At 53.4% G+C, this 19,253-nt stretch overlaps 8 protein-coding genes across 8 annotated transcripts; 6 read left to right on the top strand and 2 right to left on the bottom strand.

Moving 5' to 3' along the window:
* Positions 1–512: 512 nt before the first annotated feature.
* Positions 513–1,127, top strand: CLUP02_01654 (uncharacterized protein; the record flags this gene model as incomplete). Its single annotated transcript, XM_049280693.1, has 5 exons — positions 513–598; positions 672–697; positions 756–865; positions 924–949; positions 1,007–1,127. 5 exons carry the CDS (start codon positions 513–515, stop codon positions 1,125–1,127), a joined length of 369 nt encoding a protein of 122 aa, XP_049136650.1.
* A 262-nt stretch (positions 1,128–1,389) lies between these two features.
* Positions 1,390–4,038, bottom strand: CLUP02_01653 (glycosyl hydrolase family 92; the record flags this gene model as incomplete). The annotated part of the gene is made up of 2 exons (XM_049280692.1): positions 1,390–2,083; positions 2,141–4,038. The coding sequence occupies 2 exons, from the start codon at positions 4,036–4,038 to the stop codon at positions 1,390–1,392; spliced, it is 2,592 nt and encodes an 863-aa protein (XP_049136649.1).
* A 1,362-nt stretch (positions 4,039–5,400) lies between these two features.
* Positions 5,401–8,679, bottom strand: CLUP02_01652 (uncharacterized protein; the record flags this gene model as incomplete). Its single annotated transcript, XM_049280691.1, has 3 exons — positions 5,401–5,786; positions 6,002–7,052; positions 7,108–8,679. The coding sequence occupies 3 exons, from the start codon at positions 8,677–8,679 to the stop codon at positions 5,401–5,403; spliced, it is 3,009 nt and encodes a 1,002-aa protein (XP_049136648.1).
* A 97-nt stretch (positions 8,680–8,776) lies between these two features.
* CLUP02_01651 (uncharacterized protein) lies at positions 8,777–9,443 on the top strand (the record flags this gene model as incomplete). Its single annotated transcript, XM_049280690.1, has 3 exons — positions 8,777–8,889; positions 8,958–9,161; positions 9,239–9,443. 3 exons carry the CDS (start codon positions 8,777–8,779, stop codon positions 9,441–9,443), a joined length of 522 nt encoding a protein of 173 aa, XP_049136647.1.
* Positions 9,444–10,993: 1,550 nt separating this feature from the next.
* On the top strand, positions 10,994–12,040 carry CLUP02_01650 (uncharacterized protein; the record flags this gene model as incomplete). The annotated part of the gene is made up of 4 exons (XM_049280689.1): positions 10,994–11,068; positions 11,131–11,255; positions 11,326–11,693; positions 11,943–12,040. The coding sequence occupies 4 exons, from the start codon at positions 10,994–10,996 to the stop codon at positions 12,038–12,040; spliced, it is 666 nt and encodes a 221-aa protein (XP_049136646.1).
* Positions 12,041–13,016: 976 nt separating this feature from the next.
* CLUP02_01649 (sulfate permease) lies at positions 13,017–15,848 on the top strand (the record flags this gene model as incomplete). Its single annotated transcript, XM_049280688.1, has 4 exons — positions 13,017–13,051; positions 13,218–13,519; positions 13,650–15,205; positions 15,264–15,848. The coding sequence occupies 4 exons, from the start codon at positions 13,017–13,019 to the stop codon at positions 15,846–15,848; spliced, it is 2,478 nt and encodes an 825-aa protein (XP_049136645.1).
* Positions 15,849–16,271: 423 nt separating this feature from the next.
* CLUP02_01648 (uncharacterized protein) lies at positions 16,272–16,910 on the top strand (the record flags this gene model as incomplete). The annotated part of the gene is made up of 1 exon (XM_049280687.1): positions 16,272–16,910. The coding sequence occupies one exon, from the start codon at positions 16,272–16,274 to the stop codon at positions 16,908–16,910; it is 639 nt and encodes a 212-aa protein (XP_049136644.1).
* A 1,242-nt stretch (positions 16,911–18,152) lies between these two features.
* Positions 18,153–18,653, top strand: CLUP02_01647 (uncharacterized protein; the record flags this gene model as incomplete). Its single annotated transcript, XM_049280686.1, has 1 exon — positions 18,153–18,653. The coding sequence occupies one exon, from the start codon at positions 18,153–18,155 to the stop codon at positions 18,651–18,653; it is 501 nt and encodes a 166-aa protein (XP_049136643.1).
* Between the last annotated feature and the right edge of the window lie 600 nt (positions 18,654–19,253).

Below are 19,253 nucleotides of genomic sequence, written 5' to 3'. Positions count from 1 at the left end.
GTAGCTTAAGTATTAAAATAGAAATAAACAAAAAGAAAAGGTCTATATATACGATATTTAAAATAGATACGTAATTTAGTACGTAACGGGTACTTCGTGAGATGCGATTACTATCCCTATTATGTAATATAACGTAACGGACGCAACGGCACGCGGCTAACTGCTCGATTAAGGGCCCGCCGTGCGATATCATAACCCCTCTTCCCCCACATTGAGATCCGCTTCGGAACTAGGAATTTAAGCTCCCTTGCTTTCCGGAACTAGGAAAACCAACATTCCCCTAACTCCGACCAGGTTAGACTTCAGGAAATACTTGACATATTAAAGCAAGTGATCCCTGACGTAAGTCTACTCGATTCGTCATCATCTGATGGAAAAAGGTGGTTGTAGCTTGGGTGGGACACTTTACGAAAAACATCTCAGTTTTGACGACGACTTCCCCACGCCTTAATCCCGTGCGCATCCAACGTTCATCTCTACTAAACGCAAAGTGCATTCCCAAGTAAATCGGTATGGCGCCGTATCAAGGTCATTGTAACTGTGGTTCGGTGAAGGTCACAGTCAATAAGAAGCCGGATAACATCGTTATCTGTCATTGGTAACTCCACCATTCGCATTGCCTCCACAGCTGCCAATCGGGGGACACAAGTTGACACGATAGAAAATTTCAGTTCAAACTGCAAACGCGCTGGTGGCCGTACGTTAGAATTTGACATCTTTATATTTTCTAAACTGACTGTAATGGAAACATGTAGCCTTCTCCATGAACCTATTTGTCGACGATGGTGAATGGGAGATCGATGATAGCCAAAACACGCTCAAAGAATACCAGGACTCAAACACCGATTCTGGAAACACCATTCAGGTGAGTTGAAACTCCTCCTCTAATAAAGTAGAAACCGTCTCTGACATTACGTTTCCAGCGATGCTTTTGCGGAAAGTGTGGAAGGTAAAGCTATCAACGACTTAGGTGACCTGCCCATCCCTGTACTGACGTATCTGGCAGTCCTGTTAAGACCACAACAAAGGCGATTCCGGGCAAAGCTCTCATTAAGGCGTCGTTGTTTGATGACATCCCAACGGAGAAGAGGGAAGTGTACGGACAGAAGGCAATCACCTGGGCGTAGCGGATGATGTACCCGAATTTGAAGTTACGGAATGTGGCGTTTGAGGCGAGAGGGGGCGCACTTTGGCGGATGAGGCTAGGTAAAAGTGACCGAAGATAGGCAGATTGTTGATATCTGTATTTGATATTGAATTCAGAAAAAAATAGATGGCATTTCGCTTCCATCCAGAATATGTCAAACAATGAGAGAAAAGGTATTCCAACTGCCCGAATGAAGCAAAAAGTCTATAGTGATCACCTTTGTCAATTACTCGTCCGCCTCCCTAAACGTTCAAGTCCGCCCCTGTATGCCCAAACTCGCTCTTATACGTCGTATCTATGATCCCAGTATCTACAATTCTCGTATCGGTGCGATTGGAAGGGAAGGTGCGGTTGAATCCCTGATACGGACCCAGACTTGGCGGGAGATCCTGGACTCTCGTTCCCCAGTCACTCTCACGCCGGCCAAGAGTAAGCACCAGCTCCTGACCCTCAGTGAAGAACTTGTGATCAACCCAGCTTTTTCTGTAAGGCTGGCCATTCAGAGTCGCCTTTTGGATGTAGATGTTGCGGTAGGTCGGGTCAAAATTGATGTTGCGGACCTTGGCCGTCCTGCCTGTTTGCGGGTGCGTGATTTCGAGGCTCTCAAAGAAGGGTGGAATGATCAGATACACATCTTGCCCGGGGTTTGGGAAGAGACCCATCATGGAGAAGGCCAGGAATGATCCCATGGCCCCGCTATCATCGTTACCGGGAAGCCCGGCTGGGTCAGGTGAAAAGAATGAAGGGATGTAGAAGTGGGCTCGTCTTGCTGAGAGAGCTGGACGACCGGCGTAATGGTACTGGAAGACTGTGAGGAAGGCTGGCTCGTTGCCAATGTAGGTGATGTTCTGGTCATGCAAGAAGTTGAGCCTCCGAACAAAGGCGTCCGGACCTCCAAGAGTGTTGATGAGCGTTCCTTGGTCGTGAGGAACAAAGCTATCGAGGTTAGTTACTAGAGGTTCCCATTGCCAATCGCATTCCATGTCAACTTACAAGCCATATTCCCAAAGACTACTCTCAAATGTTTCTGGGCCGTTGTTCTGTAGGGAACAGGAGCTTTGGCCGTCTAGATTACTGCAGTTGAGCGGATTCTGGTATGCCCAAGTCTGGTTAAGGAACTTGGGCTCGAAGAATCCTCTGAACCCTGTGTCGGTGCCGTTGAAGAAAGCTGATTTCTGGTCCTGCTTGTACAAATTGCGCCAGTTGCTACTCGAGGAAAGATACTTCTCCCGATCGTCCCCATGTCCCATCCGGTCAGCCATGGAGGCGATGCAGAAGTCGTTATAGCTGTACTCGAGTGTTCGTGAGACGCTCCTCGTTAGTGTTCCGAATCCCTTGACGTCGAAATCTTGCACAGGGATGTAACCCAATTTCTTCCAGCTATCCATGCCGCCGCGGCCGTTGACGCTCCAGTCAAACGGTTCTTCATCTGCGTCCTTCTTCACTGCTTCATAGCCCAGTTCCCAGTCAATGCCTTCAGTGATGTTCTTCAAATAGGCGTCTGCTAGAACGTTGTCCGCGTTGGATCCTCCTTGAGTGAGGCCCTTGCACAAGCTCATACGGCAGTCCGGAAGCCAGCCGAGGTGAACATATGTGTCGATGAGAGACCGGATCATTTGCGCGACCGAAGTTGGATCGATGATCACCAGAAATGGGATCTGAGAGCGGAACGAATCCCACAGACAGTAAAATGAGTCCCAGTAAGGCTCATCGCTTTTCCATAAGGGATTCTCGCCGGTGTAGTTTTGCGGATTGACCATGGTCCGATAGATGCCGCTATAGAAGTTCCTCGCAAATGACTCGTTCACGCGATCAGTGTTGATCTTGATGGGACTGAGCTTGCGACGCCATATTGCTGTTGCTTCACCCGACACCCGCTCAAAGTTGTAATCCGCAATTTCACCCTCAGCATGTTCGCACGCCCGCTGCTCACTGATAAAGCTTGTCGCAACACGCGCGGTGATAGGCTGATCCGCAGACTTGAACCGCACAAAAGCGCCGCCGGGTAAGGGGTACCCGTTGATTGACCGCGAGATAGTCATGTTCTTGACTTCTGTGCTCGCGCGACTGTCTGCAAAGATACCCGTGTCAAGAATCTCAGCGCCATTAAAGTCGGTGCAAAAGTGAAGGACAAAGGTGCCGCTACCAAAACTCGGTTGGAAACGCGCGTTGCCTGTGATGCGTCCGGATTTCGCGTCCACATTGATAGTTGCGTTGTCTTGCCTCGTGTCGCCGAGATCTGAGAGGTCTTGGAGAATAAGAGGCTGTCCTGCTTGAGGGAAGTTGAATCTTATAAGAGATGCTCGCTCAGTCGTCGTCATTTCTACCCTGATACCGGTTTTAAGGGTGATGTTGAAGAGTCCTGGCTTTGCCATTACGTCTTTTTCGTTGAAGTAGCCGTACTTCGCTCTTGACTTCTTCGGAAATGTGCACCAGTTGATGACTCCGCTCGGGCAAGTTGTGTACGCGAATAGAGGAAAGTTTCCGAGGGAAGGTTGTCCGCCGGTACCAGAATCGTGCATTGTCGAAAAGCCGGTGACCGGGTTCCCATCCAGAGTGAAGCCGCCTTGATTCGAGCTACTGTTCGTATCCGCAGATGCCTTTGCCATGCCATAGGGGAGTGTCGCACCCACGAAGACGTTGCCACCATTCCTCGAGCCGATGAGAGGATCAACATACTTCAAGGCATCGAAATCATCCAATGCCTCAACTGCGGCTGAGTTCGTCAAGTCTGCAGAGGATGAGCCGGAAACCCAGTTCGATGCAGCTTGTACCGCGTCGTGAGCTGCATGTGAGGCTGCGTGAGACAGCGAAGGCAGGTGGGTGTCTGGCATAAGCCACCAGCGAAACAACGCCGCGGCGCCATGGAAAGACCACAACTCGCTCCACATCGTGAGTCCTGGTTGATGATGTGTTTGCTACCTCGACGAATGAAGTCTAAAGTCTGCAGCGACAACCGCGTTGGAAATTCCCCATCGTACCTTATCATACAAGTAGTAAATGGCTGTTCCGGCCAACACGTGACGAAACGTCAAAGCTAAAGTTGGTCTCAAGTTCAGTAGAGTTTCCTTCGAGCTCTGCTGAGAACGTCCTGCATACCGCTCATGCCAGCTTGAGGCGGCCATTGGGCATCATGGCGTAAACGGCGAAAACCGGCCATCGTGCACCGCGATTCCAACCCCGCAGTAGGACTTGTCATGGACTAGATAGTGTAAACTCTCTCTTCATTTTGATGGTTGCATTGAATCTCTTAGCTTCAAAGATGCTTCAATAAGTTGAGGTCGCACGCGGCAATCGAATAACGTGGTCTCGGTCCCGTCGTCGCATTGATCGAAAGCCCGCTTGGACCCGACAGTTGCAAGAAAAACTCAAACAATGGGGCGGGAGGCAGGCATTGGCAGGTCTATCTCTTCGCGAATCCAACCGTTTCACATTGGAAACGAACCTTTTTTCCATTTCGTATACTGAAAATGGGCGGTTCTCATTATTTGTTTCTCTCCCGAGTCAGGATGCTTTGGTCCGTGGGAGCGGGTTGACGGCCGCCACCCTGCTTGTTCGCCGGCAAGATGGCTGAGTGCTACCTTCTTCGAGAGCCAGTTGTCGCATTTCGGCTTCGAGAAGCTCTGAGTAGAAGGCATGCGAATTGGACGAACTACAGCTGAGTTTGCTGCTACATAGTAGTACCTGTCTGCCCGCTTGGTCGGCCTGCCTTATGCTGATCGTAATGATGACCGTTCTTATTGGCTTTCGAGAATGTCACCGACCTTGCTCTCTGATACAGGATACTATTTAAACGGGTCTCCTTGCATTGGAAGAGTGCTTCGGAGCTGAGCTGGCCTTGCCACAGTGGCCTAGAGCATATCCTAGTCTCCGGGAACTTGGCGTCACTTTCGACCACAGAAACGACTCAGGCCGTGCAGACAGATTGTCCGATCTCTCTGTGCTTTTGAAACGTTCCTCTTTTTCACCAGTGCCTTGGTGTTTGACTATGCCGTCGGAGGCCAAACGAACGAGATGGCAGATCCTAATGTGATCCGGGCACAGCGCTCCGCAGAAACTTTGGGAGAGGTTCGTGTCACAGCCAGGTGATTGAGCAAAGCTATCCCTGATACCAGTCCATGCCTACAGCTTACTCGAGACCGCGAGCTGCGAGCTTAGGTGAGGGTCGCGACTAGCCCTGTGTTCTTCTATGAAAAGGAGAGTGTTTTTGATGCTACTTTACTGGTATTATTCGAGTATCTCATCCCTGGATCTCAAACGTTAAACTCATCAATAACACTCTGAGGCTTCACGAAGCTACCCAGCGGATGATACTCGAGGTGAGAGAATCCAAAAGCCTCAGGCCCCCCGATCTCAAGGCCCCTTGTAGAGCCAGTCCAGCGATCACTAGCCGCGATACCCAAGACAGTGACCAAAAGTCCGTACCTGTACTCTGGGGTTCCAATGGCTTCGCCGTTTTGCGCGTCGATAACCGCGATAAGATCTGGCACGATGGCCAAGACATCTTCCTGCATCTCTGTCCCAGCTTCCTGTGGCCCGGATTTCGCAGAGGAAGCCTTGATTGCAGCAATGTTCTCATTCTTGAATGGGATCTTGACGAATCCTGTGAACTGTTCCTTCTTTGGCTCTTGCCCTGGCTCTTCTGATGAAGAGATATCGTGTTAATAGGTGTGCGACATAGGGAAGAAGCTCACAGAGGCCAACTGTTGTTAGGGTCTAAAAGAGGAATTACTGAAATCTGCCCTTCCCTCGAGGTGTACTACTAGCGCTCTATATATGCCTGAGCTGCTCCTTTGTTGCTTGGTCCCCCTCTTTATGCCCCCCTAAGCTATCCCTTAACCGACGAGGCCTGACCGGCGAGGCCTGACATATCGGCACCTTCGATAACCAGCTCTCTATAGACGTGACCTTTCCTGAGCACCCTTTCGACGCCCACGATCTTGCCCTTGAAGAGAACCTTGGCTGAGCCGTGACCGCCACATTCCTCAACGATGGTCTCCGCAACATTATCGACACAGTTGAGCTTTCTCGCCATGGCAACAGCTCGGCCGATTCGCCACGACTGAGAAATGGTATGTTCCACCACCCACCTCTTGGTCTCGGCTCCCGTCACTGGCGGGTCAGCGACAGCCACCTGCGAGCCCATCTCCGCCAGAGCCGCACGCATGACCCGCTCAACCTGCTTATCAGATGACGCCCGGGACATCGTGACGATGCTGCCGTTCCCGTCACTCATAGTCACTGGCGTCCAGATGGGACTCCGTTCGTTGAAGACCACCGGCGTCGTCTGCCACTTTGTCGGGTATGCCCGGCCCATCCAGTCGCCATCGACTGCCGGGACGTTCATGTTCGTGCTAGAGCCGATCATCATGCTCTGCAGGCCGTTTGCGCCGCCAATCTCGACGGAGATCATATGCGTGGCGGGCGTGCCCAAATGCTTGTACATCTCTTCCTGGGCCTCTTGCATTTCGTCGGCAGACTTCTTTTCGATGGCGACGGTCGGGGACCCCGCATAGCCTCCGCACCCGACGAGGGCATCGTCGGGTATGTCGTGGGGATTAACAACTCTGACGACTGCACCTTTGCGCAGCTTCTCGCGGAGGATGAGTTGCTGGGAGTAGGGAGAGCCCCCTCCGCCTGTGCCGAGGATGTAGCATCCGATGCTGATCCAGTCTAGGTCGGTCTCGCTGATGTACCAGACTCGATCTCTGACAAGAGGCTTGTAAGTCAAGACATCGATCTCTTCCTTGGTCTGAAATGTGGTAGTCTTTACGACTCGGTTGGTCGAGACTTCAGCATCCTGACGTTCATCCTCACTGCTTTGCAGTAAAGATGAAAGATCTGTCCGAGAGAAGTCGAAGTCACCGGCAGCACGCACAATGAAGCGCGACTTGTTGGCAATGTACTACATCTGTCAGCCGACATGGTCCCACGTATCCCAGACTCCCGGGAGCACTTACAGCCAGGGGTATCGTATCCACATCCACGATATGAACAGACGAAGGAACCGCACCCGCATCAACGGCCTTTCCCCTGGCCTCTTCCTCCACTCCAACCAAGATCTCTTGGATCGATCTGGACTCTGTCGACTTGACCGTGTCAACGGTGGCACTGACACGTGCAATGGCTGCGCCGATCGCGTTGGCGACGCCCGCCCACTCAGGCTTTAGCAACTCGCTAGCCCCCCTTAGCTCGTAAGGCGCAATCAGGGCGCCGCCGCCGACTAGGAGAACAGGTATGTCTTCGGGCGAGGTTTTCATCGTATCGATCACCTTTTCGAGCTTTTGCTTGACGATGGCGGAGAATTGGGTTACGCCTTGGGCATCGAGGGCGCTCTGGACCAAACTAGCGTCTCCGATGGGGGTGGCAGGCGACGATGAGCTGACGAGGACGGTACAGTCCGTAGCGGTTAGAGTGCATCCTCCAAAGACGATAGCCTCTGTTCTGATCCTATAGCCAACACTGTCTGGTCCAACGGTAAGCTTCTCGACGCCTTTCCGGACTATGGAACCTCCACCTAGGCCGATACTCTTAACATCTGGGCAGGAGAAGTTGAGGCGGACTCCGGCGAATTCACTGTAGGCGGCTTGTTGACGTGGGAAACCGTTGGCCTGCAGTAGACCTACATCGGTAGTCGTACCTCCAATATCGACTACCATAACGGCACGATTGCTAAGTTTGTGATCCTGCACCAGGAAGGCAGCTCCTCGCATGCTGTTGGTCGGGCCGCTGGAGAATGTCCGGATGGGTAGGTTGGCAGCCATCTCGCCTGAAAGGATTGTACCGTCATTCTGAGAGATGAAGACTGGGCAGTTGATGCCTAGCCTGCTCATAGGCTCCTGGAATGATTTGATCGTCCTGCGAGCAAAGTTCAACACCGTCGCGTTGAGAATGGCTGCGTTTTCTCGCTCCTGGAAGCCTAGGTTGGCCACGTCTTTGGAGCAGGTTACGGTACAGCCAGAAATCTCTGATCGGATGATGTCGGCAACTCGTTCTTCTTGTCGTTCGATGGTGTCGATGGGGCTGAAGATGCCGTTTACGACTACATTCTTAATGCCCCTTTCTCGAATTACAGCACATTGCGCTTTGATTTCCTCAGTGTCTATATCCGCAATCAGAGTGCCATCTACTTCTAGACCACCCTTGCACAGAGCATAGTAGCCCAAAATTAGGTCGCGTAAATCTTCCGGCCAATCCAGACAGGGCGGATCGTGCTTAGAGAACTGGCTCGTTAGCCTGATCACAGCAACCGGGGCCAGGCGAGCGGCATCCCTCTCGATGAGAGCGTTGACGAAGTGTGTCGTGCCGATGGTCACGCTGGCGATCTCACTCGGATCGATCTTGGTGGATTCGAACATTGTGACAATAGCGTTATTGATGCCTTCGCTAGGGTTCGTCGTTGTTGGTGACTTGTGCCACGCGATGATACCCTTATCGGGCTCAGAGGCCCGCGAGGGATCGAGGACCACGCCATCCGTGTTTGTTCCGCCGACGTCAACGCCGATACGGAGGTGTCGGGGTTGGAATAACATGATTGAGTATGTCGTTAGCTACGGGCGTGCCTGCCTTGTTCTACGTTCATGGAAGATCGCTCTATGCACTGATGAGGATCGCAGGGTTCACAACTCTATGGAAAGTGGGAGCTGGGGTACGAAGGATGGCCGATCCCTCGGAGACCGAGGCTCCGGGTACAAGGGCGGAGACCGGCCTCGGGCCGGCTCCGCCAAGACCGGCGGAAGCGGGTAACGGACGGCCTCATCCAACAGACATCCGGAAAGTGATTCCGAAATTGCTGACTACAGGATTATAGAGTATCATCCGAAATTGAAAGTACCATAGTAAGTTGTCATCACGAAGACCCTGGCGCTTTTTGGGGACTCTTCGCTCTAAAACAGAGCGGACTCGGCCTACTTCGCCCGACTGGCGATGACGTGCTCAGGAAACACCGAGGCGGTCCCTTGGCATATTTGAGCAGGAGGCCAGGCCTTCAGAGCCTGCCTGAACGCCGCCTACGGTGAGCGAAGAATGGCTGGGTAGCCTTCAAAGACTCTGGCAAGCGAGCGGCCTCTCTGCCCGTCTCTGTCCCACAAGTGCCCCCGTACATGATGCGGTGCACCGACGGGACCAGAGCCATGGGATTTCCACCAAGGAGGGTCCCATGCCTCTGCAGTGTTTGCATGTGCATACCATCGCGGGTATTCGTTCTCGGCACAATCCGGTAGCGCGTCCTGGTTCTTCTGTTTCATTGCTGCGGTACAGTCTGGAAGCACTTTCCAACAGAACCCAAGAGCCCTAAGTGAGACCAATCTTACAAAGGCTGGATGTGACGGCGATTCCGTCGCGTTCGAACTGCTGTGATGTTGGGACGAATCGAGGCCTCCGCGGATACTCCCATCATTCAATGAGTCCTTTGACTGATCCGATGAAAGGATGATCAGAAACATCTCGAGCCAGCTGCCTGAATGTCACGAATAATGCTTCGAAAGACTCCAGGATCATTATGTTCTGGTATTTGACGGTGTCGCGGGATGTGGAATGGAAATTGGGCCTTGAAATGCACGCAGCTTACGTCTGCTAGAAACATAAAGCGTGCATCTTTCCCTCTAGGTAGTAATACAGAAAGAGTTCAAAGCTCCCCTGTTATGACTTTCACTCCAAGCTTACTCCAAGCTTCCCGTACTCCAGGCCTCATCGGTGAACACCCCTGATCGAGATGGCTCTTGTGAGGGTGAGGCGCGAGAAACATTGTATTTCCGGGATAGAATTACCCGAAGCTCGGCGGACACAAGCGTATGGCGACATTCATAGATTCGCCTGTGATGTCCAATCCATCCGTCACTCCCCGTAACCAAAGGGAAAGGCCGCTCGAAGCGCGATGAGGAATAATGAAGATCGATTGTGTTCTGGGCCACTTCCGTCACGATTGACGGCGCCCAGCCTGTGCAATGATGCCGTCGTGACTCTCAGCCGCGAAGATCGCTGGCCAACGATCTGCCATTGAGGCAAGTCGAGGACATGCCATATGATCGACCCTCTCAGCCGTACGCCAGGGACATCCATGCAGACACGCACAACGAAGCAGACGAGAGAGACACCACAGTCTAAAGCTCGCTTCTGTTGGCACGATTGAGCAGGTTGTTTCTCGATCAGGCATTTGTCTAGAGACATTCGTCGGGCAGCATGCATGTCTAGCATGAGTCTCTCCCGTTCAGCTGGGACGCAGAAAATCACGCTACATCCCGCGCTGTTCCATTGCGTTGCCTCGATTCGGTCTCGTAATAGTAATAGTCCCTCCTAAAGCGCAAGTTTTGGCCGACATATCACTTTCGGCAGTCACTTGGAACAGCGAAAACTCTGCCGTCTGACGAACTCAATATGATAGCTTCCAAGACATGTCAAAGGCCGAATATTGACCGCACACGCTCTGGCTTTTGCCTTCATTCCCCCGGTTTTTTGCCTCCGATCCTCGCTCACAACCCCTCCCACATCGCGTGATCAAGTTGCTGTTTGTGGAGAAATCCAAGACTTTACCAAGAGACGCCATTCTAACTTTCAGTCTGGTTTGGGGGGGGGGTTTCCCTGTAAACAATTTCCTTTCCGACGGCCTTGAGCTTCTTGGCTGGCTGCCTGAGTTGCCTTCCCGCGATGCCGAGACTGAACAAGCATCACCAAGCTCAAGGCACCAGCATTGAGGCGTTCACTGAGTGAATCTTCGATGTCTGGGCGCGGGCGCAAACTCGTAGAACATGGCCAGGGGCCAGTGTATGGAAGGCAATGGGATGAACCGAACGAAGAGTCAAGAGAAAGACAAGAGATTGATTACTGCGAAAACCTTACTATTGGACCATGCCAACCGCGAACCTCCGGTACAGGACCATGGAGAGACTTGCCAAGCTGGCTTTGCCCCCAAATCAAGATAATGTCACCGAGAGTACTCGCGTACTGCATAATAAAGAGAGGGAAAGCCGGGAGACTCTTCAAAGTTCTGTTTGTGTTTGTTTGGCGCGGGTGCGATCCCTTTGGAATCGGGAGGATCCTTTAACGCTGGTCTCATTTACGCCAAGAATGGCGTGCTCGACACCATCGTCCAATATGCTTCCCGGGCCCCGTTCTTTTTTTCTCCAACACCACACCCCCATGCATCCTCACCTCCCCCATATCACACCCTTCACTTTCAGCCCCGGGGAGACAACCAGAGAACAGATGGAACAGGGACCAGCCTCCCTGTTGTCTTCTGGGGGTCGGTCCAGCCGTCTTGTCGTCCATACGGGGGGTGAGAGAAAGGGTGGTAGAGATGGTGGTGGTGATGGTGGACAGAGCTCCCCCAAGAGTGCCATTAGGATGTCGATTTTCCCATCTCGGGTGTTCGGCAGGACATCTGGACCACACACGACGTCGACTATGCTAGACACGGCCTCGCGGACGAACCTGACAGCAGTAACCGACAAACCCGTCTGGCTTTTAAGCTTAATGAGAGGAGCATTGACCCGGTATGCTGGGAAAATCGAAAAGAGAGAAAAGGCACGAGCAGGAACGCCTGTCCAGTGTAAGCCTGCATGTATTCAAGCAAGCCACTGAATATGAACTTGTGTTACCCGCCGCATACCGCGGAGAAAGGCCAATTTAGTTTCCTTTTTCTTTCTCTTCTCGGCCGCAGTCTCTTAATAGCTTTGGCACTACTCTTCACTACCGCCGCCTTGTCCGGCCTTTCCAACGTCTCAAACATCCCGCGCGCTCGATACCCTCACCGGTGGTCTGGAACGCCAGTAGTCAACCCTCTACTGATCAGCCCCAGTGCCACCTGCCGTGTCCTCCACCGGTCGATCCCTGATCGATGTGCAAAAGGCTGAAGAGGACGGCATGATCACACGGAGAGCCGATCTCAGCTTTTGAGTGGTCTGGGAGGCGAAGATATACGTCCATCCATTCAAGATGTTAGTACCAGTATCCCAGTTATGGTCTGCCGTGTGTGCGTGTGTCTGCGCATGTTAGCCGCGCAGTAGCCCAGCTGCATATGGCACATGCCGAATTAAGGCCATCCCGGCCGCGCAGTGACTTAGGGACGGCGGAACATTGCTTTTCTGACAGCTCTCCTGCTCCTGCTCGTCGTCGCCCCCACGCGTCCAACCGAGAGAGTCAGCATCCCCGGCGGCCGGGCACGGGCGAGGGAGAAACCATCAAATTGGGTTGGAATAATTAGCTTTGGTCAGGCAAGACAGTCGTCCGAGAGAGTGGTCGCACCGAAGGCTAGCATTCCACACCCTGGCCTGGAGTGCATGTACGTATTTCCAACACGCGGAAGTACCTACAGGAAAACAGTCAGTCAGACATGCTCGTCCCACGAAAGAAGAGGACCCTTTATTAGCTCGGTCCAATATGCATACGGGGAGAAACTGGTGGTCCACCCCGCCGTCCGCCCCGTTTCCCCCCAGTGCGGCCTGGGCCACAACATATCAAAATAGCGATGGTACTCCAAAGCACATGGGCTGTTCCAGGGGACTGGATGCCTTCTAGAGGCTTTCTGCGATATCTCAAATTCACCAAGATGGAGGAAATCAAAATGAGAGGGTGTCTACATCCCATGCGACGCCATAGAGAATGATTATGTCGTCAGAAAATGGCTTTCAACTCCCACACCCCTACCCTTGGCGGCATGTGGGAGTGCAACATTCGCAGGGCTCCAATCGAAGGGCACCTTGGCGAGGCCTGGACGATCCGAAGCCACGCTTCTTGGCGACGCGGCCAAGCTTTGCTTCCAAGAGGGGGATAGCATCATCGTGGGTTCTTGTCAGTTTTTTGAGATTTCTTGGGGGTGACTTGTGTTCCGCAGCATATAAGGTTCCCCGGTCCCGGACGTGCCCTTACCAATATGCCTCGTTCGTGTCGTCCCGTCTCCCGGTCCAGGTCAGAAACCTTATTAGTTGACTCGTCCGCCTCCTCTTTTGAGATTTGGCGTTTCCTACCTCATTGAATTCTTCGTCACCAAGACCTGTCTTCCCTTTGCCAAGTGTTTCCTATACCTTGGGACAACTACTTCGGATCAATCTCTTGGGAACATTACACACGGCAGACCGTCACTTCCGGACGCGCCTTTCGCCATGTCGAGCAAGGTCGGAAGAACCTTGGCCAAGGGCCTTGGTATCGACGTCGATGCCCGGTACCGCAACGAGCCTACCGAGGCCGTCCAATCCGCCGCCGCCTCGTTCCGCTCCGTCGAGCAGTATGAGGAGAGGGAACCTACCGTCGCCGAGTTCCTGTACGAGCACCGGCCCACGGTTCACGGCGCTGTGAACTACATCAAGAGCCTGTTCCCCTTTTGGTCGTGGATCTTCCACTACAATGCTACCTGGCTTCTGGGAGACATCATTGCTGGTATGTTTTTCATTTGATGCCACTGGTGCTTGCTCAAATATCACATTGAATGAGACCTTGTGATGCCATTCCATCTGCCATCTCATTCCAATACCTCAGAATACCTTGATAGCTAACTATTCATCTAAAGGTGTCACTGTCGGTTTCGTCGTCATCCCCCAAGGCATGGCCTACGCCCTCCTCGCGCAATTGACTCCCGAATACGGTCTTTACACCTCCTTTGTCGGTTTCATTCTCTACTGGGCCTTTGCGACCTCAAAGGACATCACAATCGGAACCGTCGCCGTCATGTCCCAACTTGTCGGTAACATCGTGCTCCGCGTCAAGGACTCCCACCCGCAATACGACGGCCCTCAAATCGCCCAAGCCCTGGCCGTCATCTCCGGCGCCGTCCTCCTGTTCATCGGTCTGGTCCGCCTGGGATGGATCGTCGAGTTCATCCCGCTCGTGGCCATCACCTCCTTCATGACCGGTGCCGCCATCAGCATCGCCGCGGGTCAAGTTCCCGCCCTCCTCGGTCTGCAGGGCGTCAACACTCGTAACCCGACGTACGAGGTTATTATCGATTTCCTGAAGGCGCTGCCTACCGCCAGACTCGACGCCGCGATGGGTCTCACGGCCTTGTTTTTGCTATACTCTATCCGCTCGTTCTGCAACTTCATGTCGAACAAGCAGCCCCACCGCAAGAAGTTCTGGTTCTTCATGTCGACACTCCGCATGGCGTTTGTCATTCTTTTATACGTCCTCATCAGCTGGCTCGTCAACCGTCACGTCAACTGGGACGCCAAGAAGGCCAAGTTCAAGATTTTGGGCAAGGTCCCCAGTGGTTTCCAGCACACCGGCGCTCCTAAGATTGACACGGAGCTCCTTGGTGCCGTGGCCCCTGATTTGCCAGTCACCATCATCGTCCTCATCATCGAGCACATTGCCATTTCCAAGTCCTTCGGAAGAGTCAACAACTACGTCATCAACCCCTCGCAGGAGCTCGTCGCCGTCGGCTTCACGAACCTCTTCGGACCCTTCCTCGGCGCCTACCCGGCCACCGGATCCTTCTCCCGTACCGCCATCAAGTCCAAGGCCGGTGTTCGCACACCCCTTGCCGGTATCTTCACTGCCGTCATCGTTCTCCTGGCCCTGTACGCCCTGACCTCCGTCTTCTTCTATATCCCCATGGCCACCCTCGCCGGTCTCATTATCCACGCCGTCGGTGACCTCATCACGCCGCCTAAGGTGGTGTACCAGTTCTGGGAGGTGTCGCCCCTTGAGGTCTTCATCTTCTTCGCTGGCGTTCTCCTCACCATCTTCACCAACATTGAGAACGGCATCTATCTGACCATGTGCGCATCTGCCGCCCTCCTCCTGGTGCGTCTCGCGAAGGCCAAGGGTCACTTCCTTGGACGCGTCAAGGTCTACCGTGCCACGAAGGACACCGCCGGCAAGGGCGTTCCCTTCAACGAGAGGGGCGAGGCTATCGATGTTCCTGCCCGCGAGAGCTACATCCCTCTCGAGAAGGATGACGGCTCGAACCCCAACATCGACGTTCAGACCCCGTACCCCGGTGTCTTTGTTTACCGGTTCGGCGAGGGCTTCAACTACACCAACCAGGCTCACTACATGGATGCCCTGGTCGCCTATGTGCAGAAGCACGCAAGACGGACAATTCTCGATCGCTACGAGAAGCTCGGCGTAAGTTCACCTACCTTCTGTACCCCGCTTGACCATTCATCTAACAATCGCCCGATAGGACCGCCCCTGGAACGACCCCGGTCCGCGCCGCGGCGCCAAGATCGACCTCGACGATACCCGCCCTATCGTCCGCGCAATCATCCTAGACTGCTCTGCTGTTAACAACATCGATGTAACCTCAATCCAAGGCCTCATCGATGTCCGCAACGCTCTAGACCACTACGCCGAGCCCGAGGTCGTCGAATGGCACTTCGCCAACGTCAACAACCGCTGGACCCGCCGCGCCCTCGCTGCCGCCGGCTTCGGATTCCCCTCCGTCAAGGATGAGGGCAACTTTGGACGGTGGAAGCCCATCTACAGCTTCGCACCCGTGGACTCTGGATCAGGTCACGAGCCCCGGGTCACCTCGCAGCGCAGCCGCGACGAAGAGGAAGAGGACGTCATCTCTCCCACGAGCAAGGGTCACGATGGTGCTGCGAGGGTTGTGGGACGTGGTGATGGCAAGCTTGCCGCTGTGCAGGGTATGAATCGGCCATTCTTCCACATTGAGGTTGCTGCGGCTGTGGAGAGTGCGATTCTGAATGCGGAGAGCAAGAGTGATGGCCAGAGATCGTCGGCTGAGTCGGTCCTTAAGAGCGGTTAGAGTTGATCAAGCGGCCAAGACGCGCACATTTGTTATGGTGCTTGATGAGGTGTAGTGATTGTTGTTCAAAGATTATAGATCCAGATACCAAGTTGTGTTGTTGCATATACCGTTCTAGGGATTGGGGAGAGGCCCTAGTTACACCTTCTAATTCAATCTTTTCCCATTATCCCTATCAAATAATGTTCTCAATTGAGATCTATGAGACTTTTGAAGCCTTCAAAGCTGTGTTTCAGCATTGTATCCGTGCAGATTGGCGTAGGGAGGTGGTCTGAAACGCCGCTGATGCATCTTGGCGTTCTGCCTTTGCCGTCGTCTCATCAGCGTGCGCCAATTTTTGATGGGACAGATTCCCGAGCGCAAGATTAGTCTCTAATCTCTACAACTTCAAAGATCTTTTTTGATTGTATCACATCAAGAATCATGCGAATATCATCAAATCCGATTGTACGAGCCGCCCTCGTAGCGGCATGGCTCGCCTCAACAGCCCTCGCGATGCCTCAAGTAGTCGACCGCGACGACCCCCCACCCACCCCACCAGCACCGCCGAAACCCATCGCGACAGCCGACCAAGTCGACATTACTCAGCCAAACACCACTGTCCCTCCACCACAAGAACAAAAGCCGCCCGTTCCGATCACAGTCCGGCTGTTCCCCAGCTCGCCGGGCGTCAAGAACTGCCGCGGCGCGTCCTTTGTCGATATGGAGCTCCCGCAGAACGCGTCGACGGAGCCGACATTCACGACCAAGGACGGGCAGTGCTACAACCTACCGGGCACCGCGCAGTGCGGCATCTTTATGGGAAACAAGGCGGATGGATGCGAGGCCAAGCTGTTTCGCGGGGAGCGGTGCAGCGCGTTTTCCAACGTTGCTGTATTTCAGGACGAACTACGGCCCGTGGGCGGCTTCTTTGCGAGTATGAGTATCAAGTGCGGTGTCATACCCGTTGAGCCGAAGCCGTTGAGTTTGGGTGGCTTGGGCGGCAAGATGCAGAAGCCCGTTCAGGGGAAGGGCAAGAAGGCCAGGAGGTCGGTTGTGTCTACGATACTCGACGATGACTAGACTCGCACGGGATGCGGCATAGAGGGAACATTGGGGGCTTTGCTTGATAGGCGTTAAGGGTCTGGGACTTGAAGCGAGATTCCACCCCCCGGTTCAAGGGCTCGGGAGGCTTACGGGAGTTGCGGCACGTAGACGCCGGCAATGACAGGATGGCATTAGCCGTTGACGAATAACGATAATGACACTTGACGACCATACGAGAGTTTTCCTTCAGTGAGGCAGCCCCCGATTAGCTGTGGCCCTAGCCACCCCAGTAAACCTGCCAAAGCCAAGTTCCAATTAATGTCGTTCTGGGTCTTATGACGCCGGACGTTAGACCAGGCAAATACCTGGTAACACGACGGTGGTCGGTTTCTCGGCCCATAAGGGCCAATTCACGTCCGACTGGCTCGATGCCTCGGGCTCGTCATGCTGGTGGCGACCAAAAACATCGACCGTCGTGCCAGAGGGAGGATCAAACAGGAGGGGGCCACAGCCGGACCACATCGTCCACAATCTTTTGTTGTGGTTGATTGGTCTGTGCTTGGGGGAGGAGAATTGTGAGACACCCTGCTTGGCGATCATGGACTCTCAGTATGGCCCCGTTTGCTGAGCTTATTCTCTCGATGGTCGTATTGCAGACTGGAGACTATGGAAACTCTCTGTTCTCGAACTCAAGTTCGACAGAACAGAAAACGATTCCGCCAAAGGATCCAACGGCTTCGAACGTGCACAATCATATACGAAGAGATAAGCTAGCCGCGGCGTCCCAAGTCTCTGGCGTGGCTTTCACCCAAGACACCAGACCGTCTGATCTGAGATCCCAAATGTGTCATCTCGTCTCAGACGCTCCAGCCCCTTGCACTGACAAGAACACCCTCCTACCAAGTGTGTCCCCCCCCTCCCACTGCTCCCCTCCATGTCAACTATGGCACATATAACGACACAGACTTCCTTGATCCCTCTCTTTTTAGTTGTCTGCTGCCACTCTTCCCTCATTTTTGAACGAGTCATCCTTCTTTTTTCCTCTCTTCTTTCCTTTTGGGGTTGTATTCCTTCACTTCTCAGTGGCCGGCCACTTTTAAACTTTTGGGTTGTCATTGAACTTTATCGGCTGGTTTCTGTCGCGGTCCTTTCAGTTAAACTTGAAGCTCTCTCGACACCACCCTTGTCTACCTTTCATAATACAATACCATCTTTTCTTCCATCTCACCTTTCGCTCAAGCTCGACATCAAAGCGGAAAAGTGCCACCGAAAGTCAAGATGCAGCACTCAATCTTCACCAACCTCTTCCTGGCGGTCTCTCTTATGAGCACCGCCGCCTTCGGTAAAGCAATCGAGGTCCCGGCCCCAGGCCCCGCCGTCGTCGTCCGCCAGACAAACCCCACGACACCCGCCCAGTCAACCATCATGTCATGCGGCGAGTACTCCCGCATCGCCAACCTCTCCACCGTCGGCGCGAACAGCACCTACCGCGCCACCTTTTTCGAGGCCTCGCCCAACGGGAACCAGTTCAACGCCGAGGTCCTCGACACCGCCATCCTCAAGCTGCCGACCGTCATCATGGACCGCGCGCTGAACGAGGCTTGCGGAAACCTGACGGCGCTGGCGATCCAGGAGGCTGCGAACAACTTCTCGATCCGCACCGTGTTGCAGTTTTCAAACATCCCGCCTGCTGAGCCGCTTGATACCTCTACGCACATCATCTTTGTCTGTGCCGGTGCGTTGTTCTTCATGAGTGGAATTTGGGTGGCCATGCCGTGAGAGAAGCCGTCTCGATATGGTGCTGGGGGGGTTGAGGAGGAGTTGATGGGGAAGATGGGAGGCGAGGCAAGGAGAGGGAGAGAGTGGGGGAGAGGACCGATGTTCAAATCACCCGGATTCTACAGACCTAATGCATCCTACCTGAACCCAGCTTTGAAATGCGGATTTGCTCTAAGTCGGAATGGGACTTCAGAGATATGCTTAGCACGGTGTTGAACATGAATGCCATTACGATACCCAATTAAAGTCATTTACTTACCTTGGCCACTGTATCGACCCATGAGAAGTTCGGACTTCATTTCGGTGATCTTATCGCCCAGCTATTTGATCTCATCTCGAAACTCAGCAACTTCCAGAGTCGATACTTCCAATCCTTTTTTCTTTTTCAATTTTGCCTGCGGAGATATTGATGAGGAGAGAATCGTCTCGTATCGAAAATCAGTGGGCAGGCGAATCGAGCAGTCTGGCCCTTCCATGATTGGCGAGCTGGATGAAGGTATCTGGACAGAGTTCCGCCTCGATCGTTATGATGAAGATTGAAATGTTGCCGTGCTCCCCGACCCCACGGATTGCACAAATTCTATAAAACGGATACTTCAA

The sequence above is a fragment of the Colletotrichum lupini genome, chromosome 1 (assembly GCF_023278565.1).
Source record: "Colletotrichum lupini chromosome 1, complete sequence".
Lineage (NCBI taxonomy): Eukaryota > Fungi > Ascomycota > Sordariomycetes > Glomerellales > Glomerellaceae > Colletotrichum > Colletotrichum lupini.
This window is presented reverse-complemented; position numbering and strand designations above follow the sequence as displayed.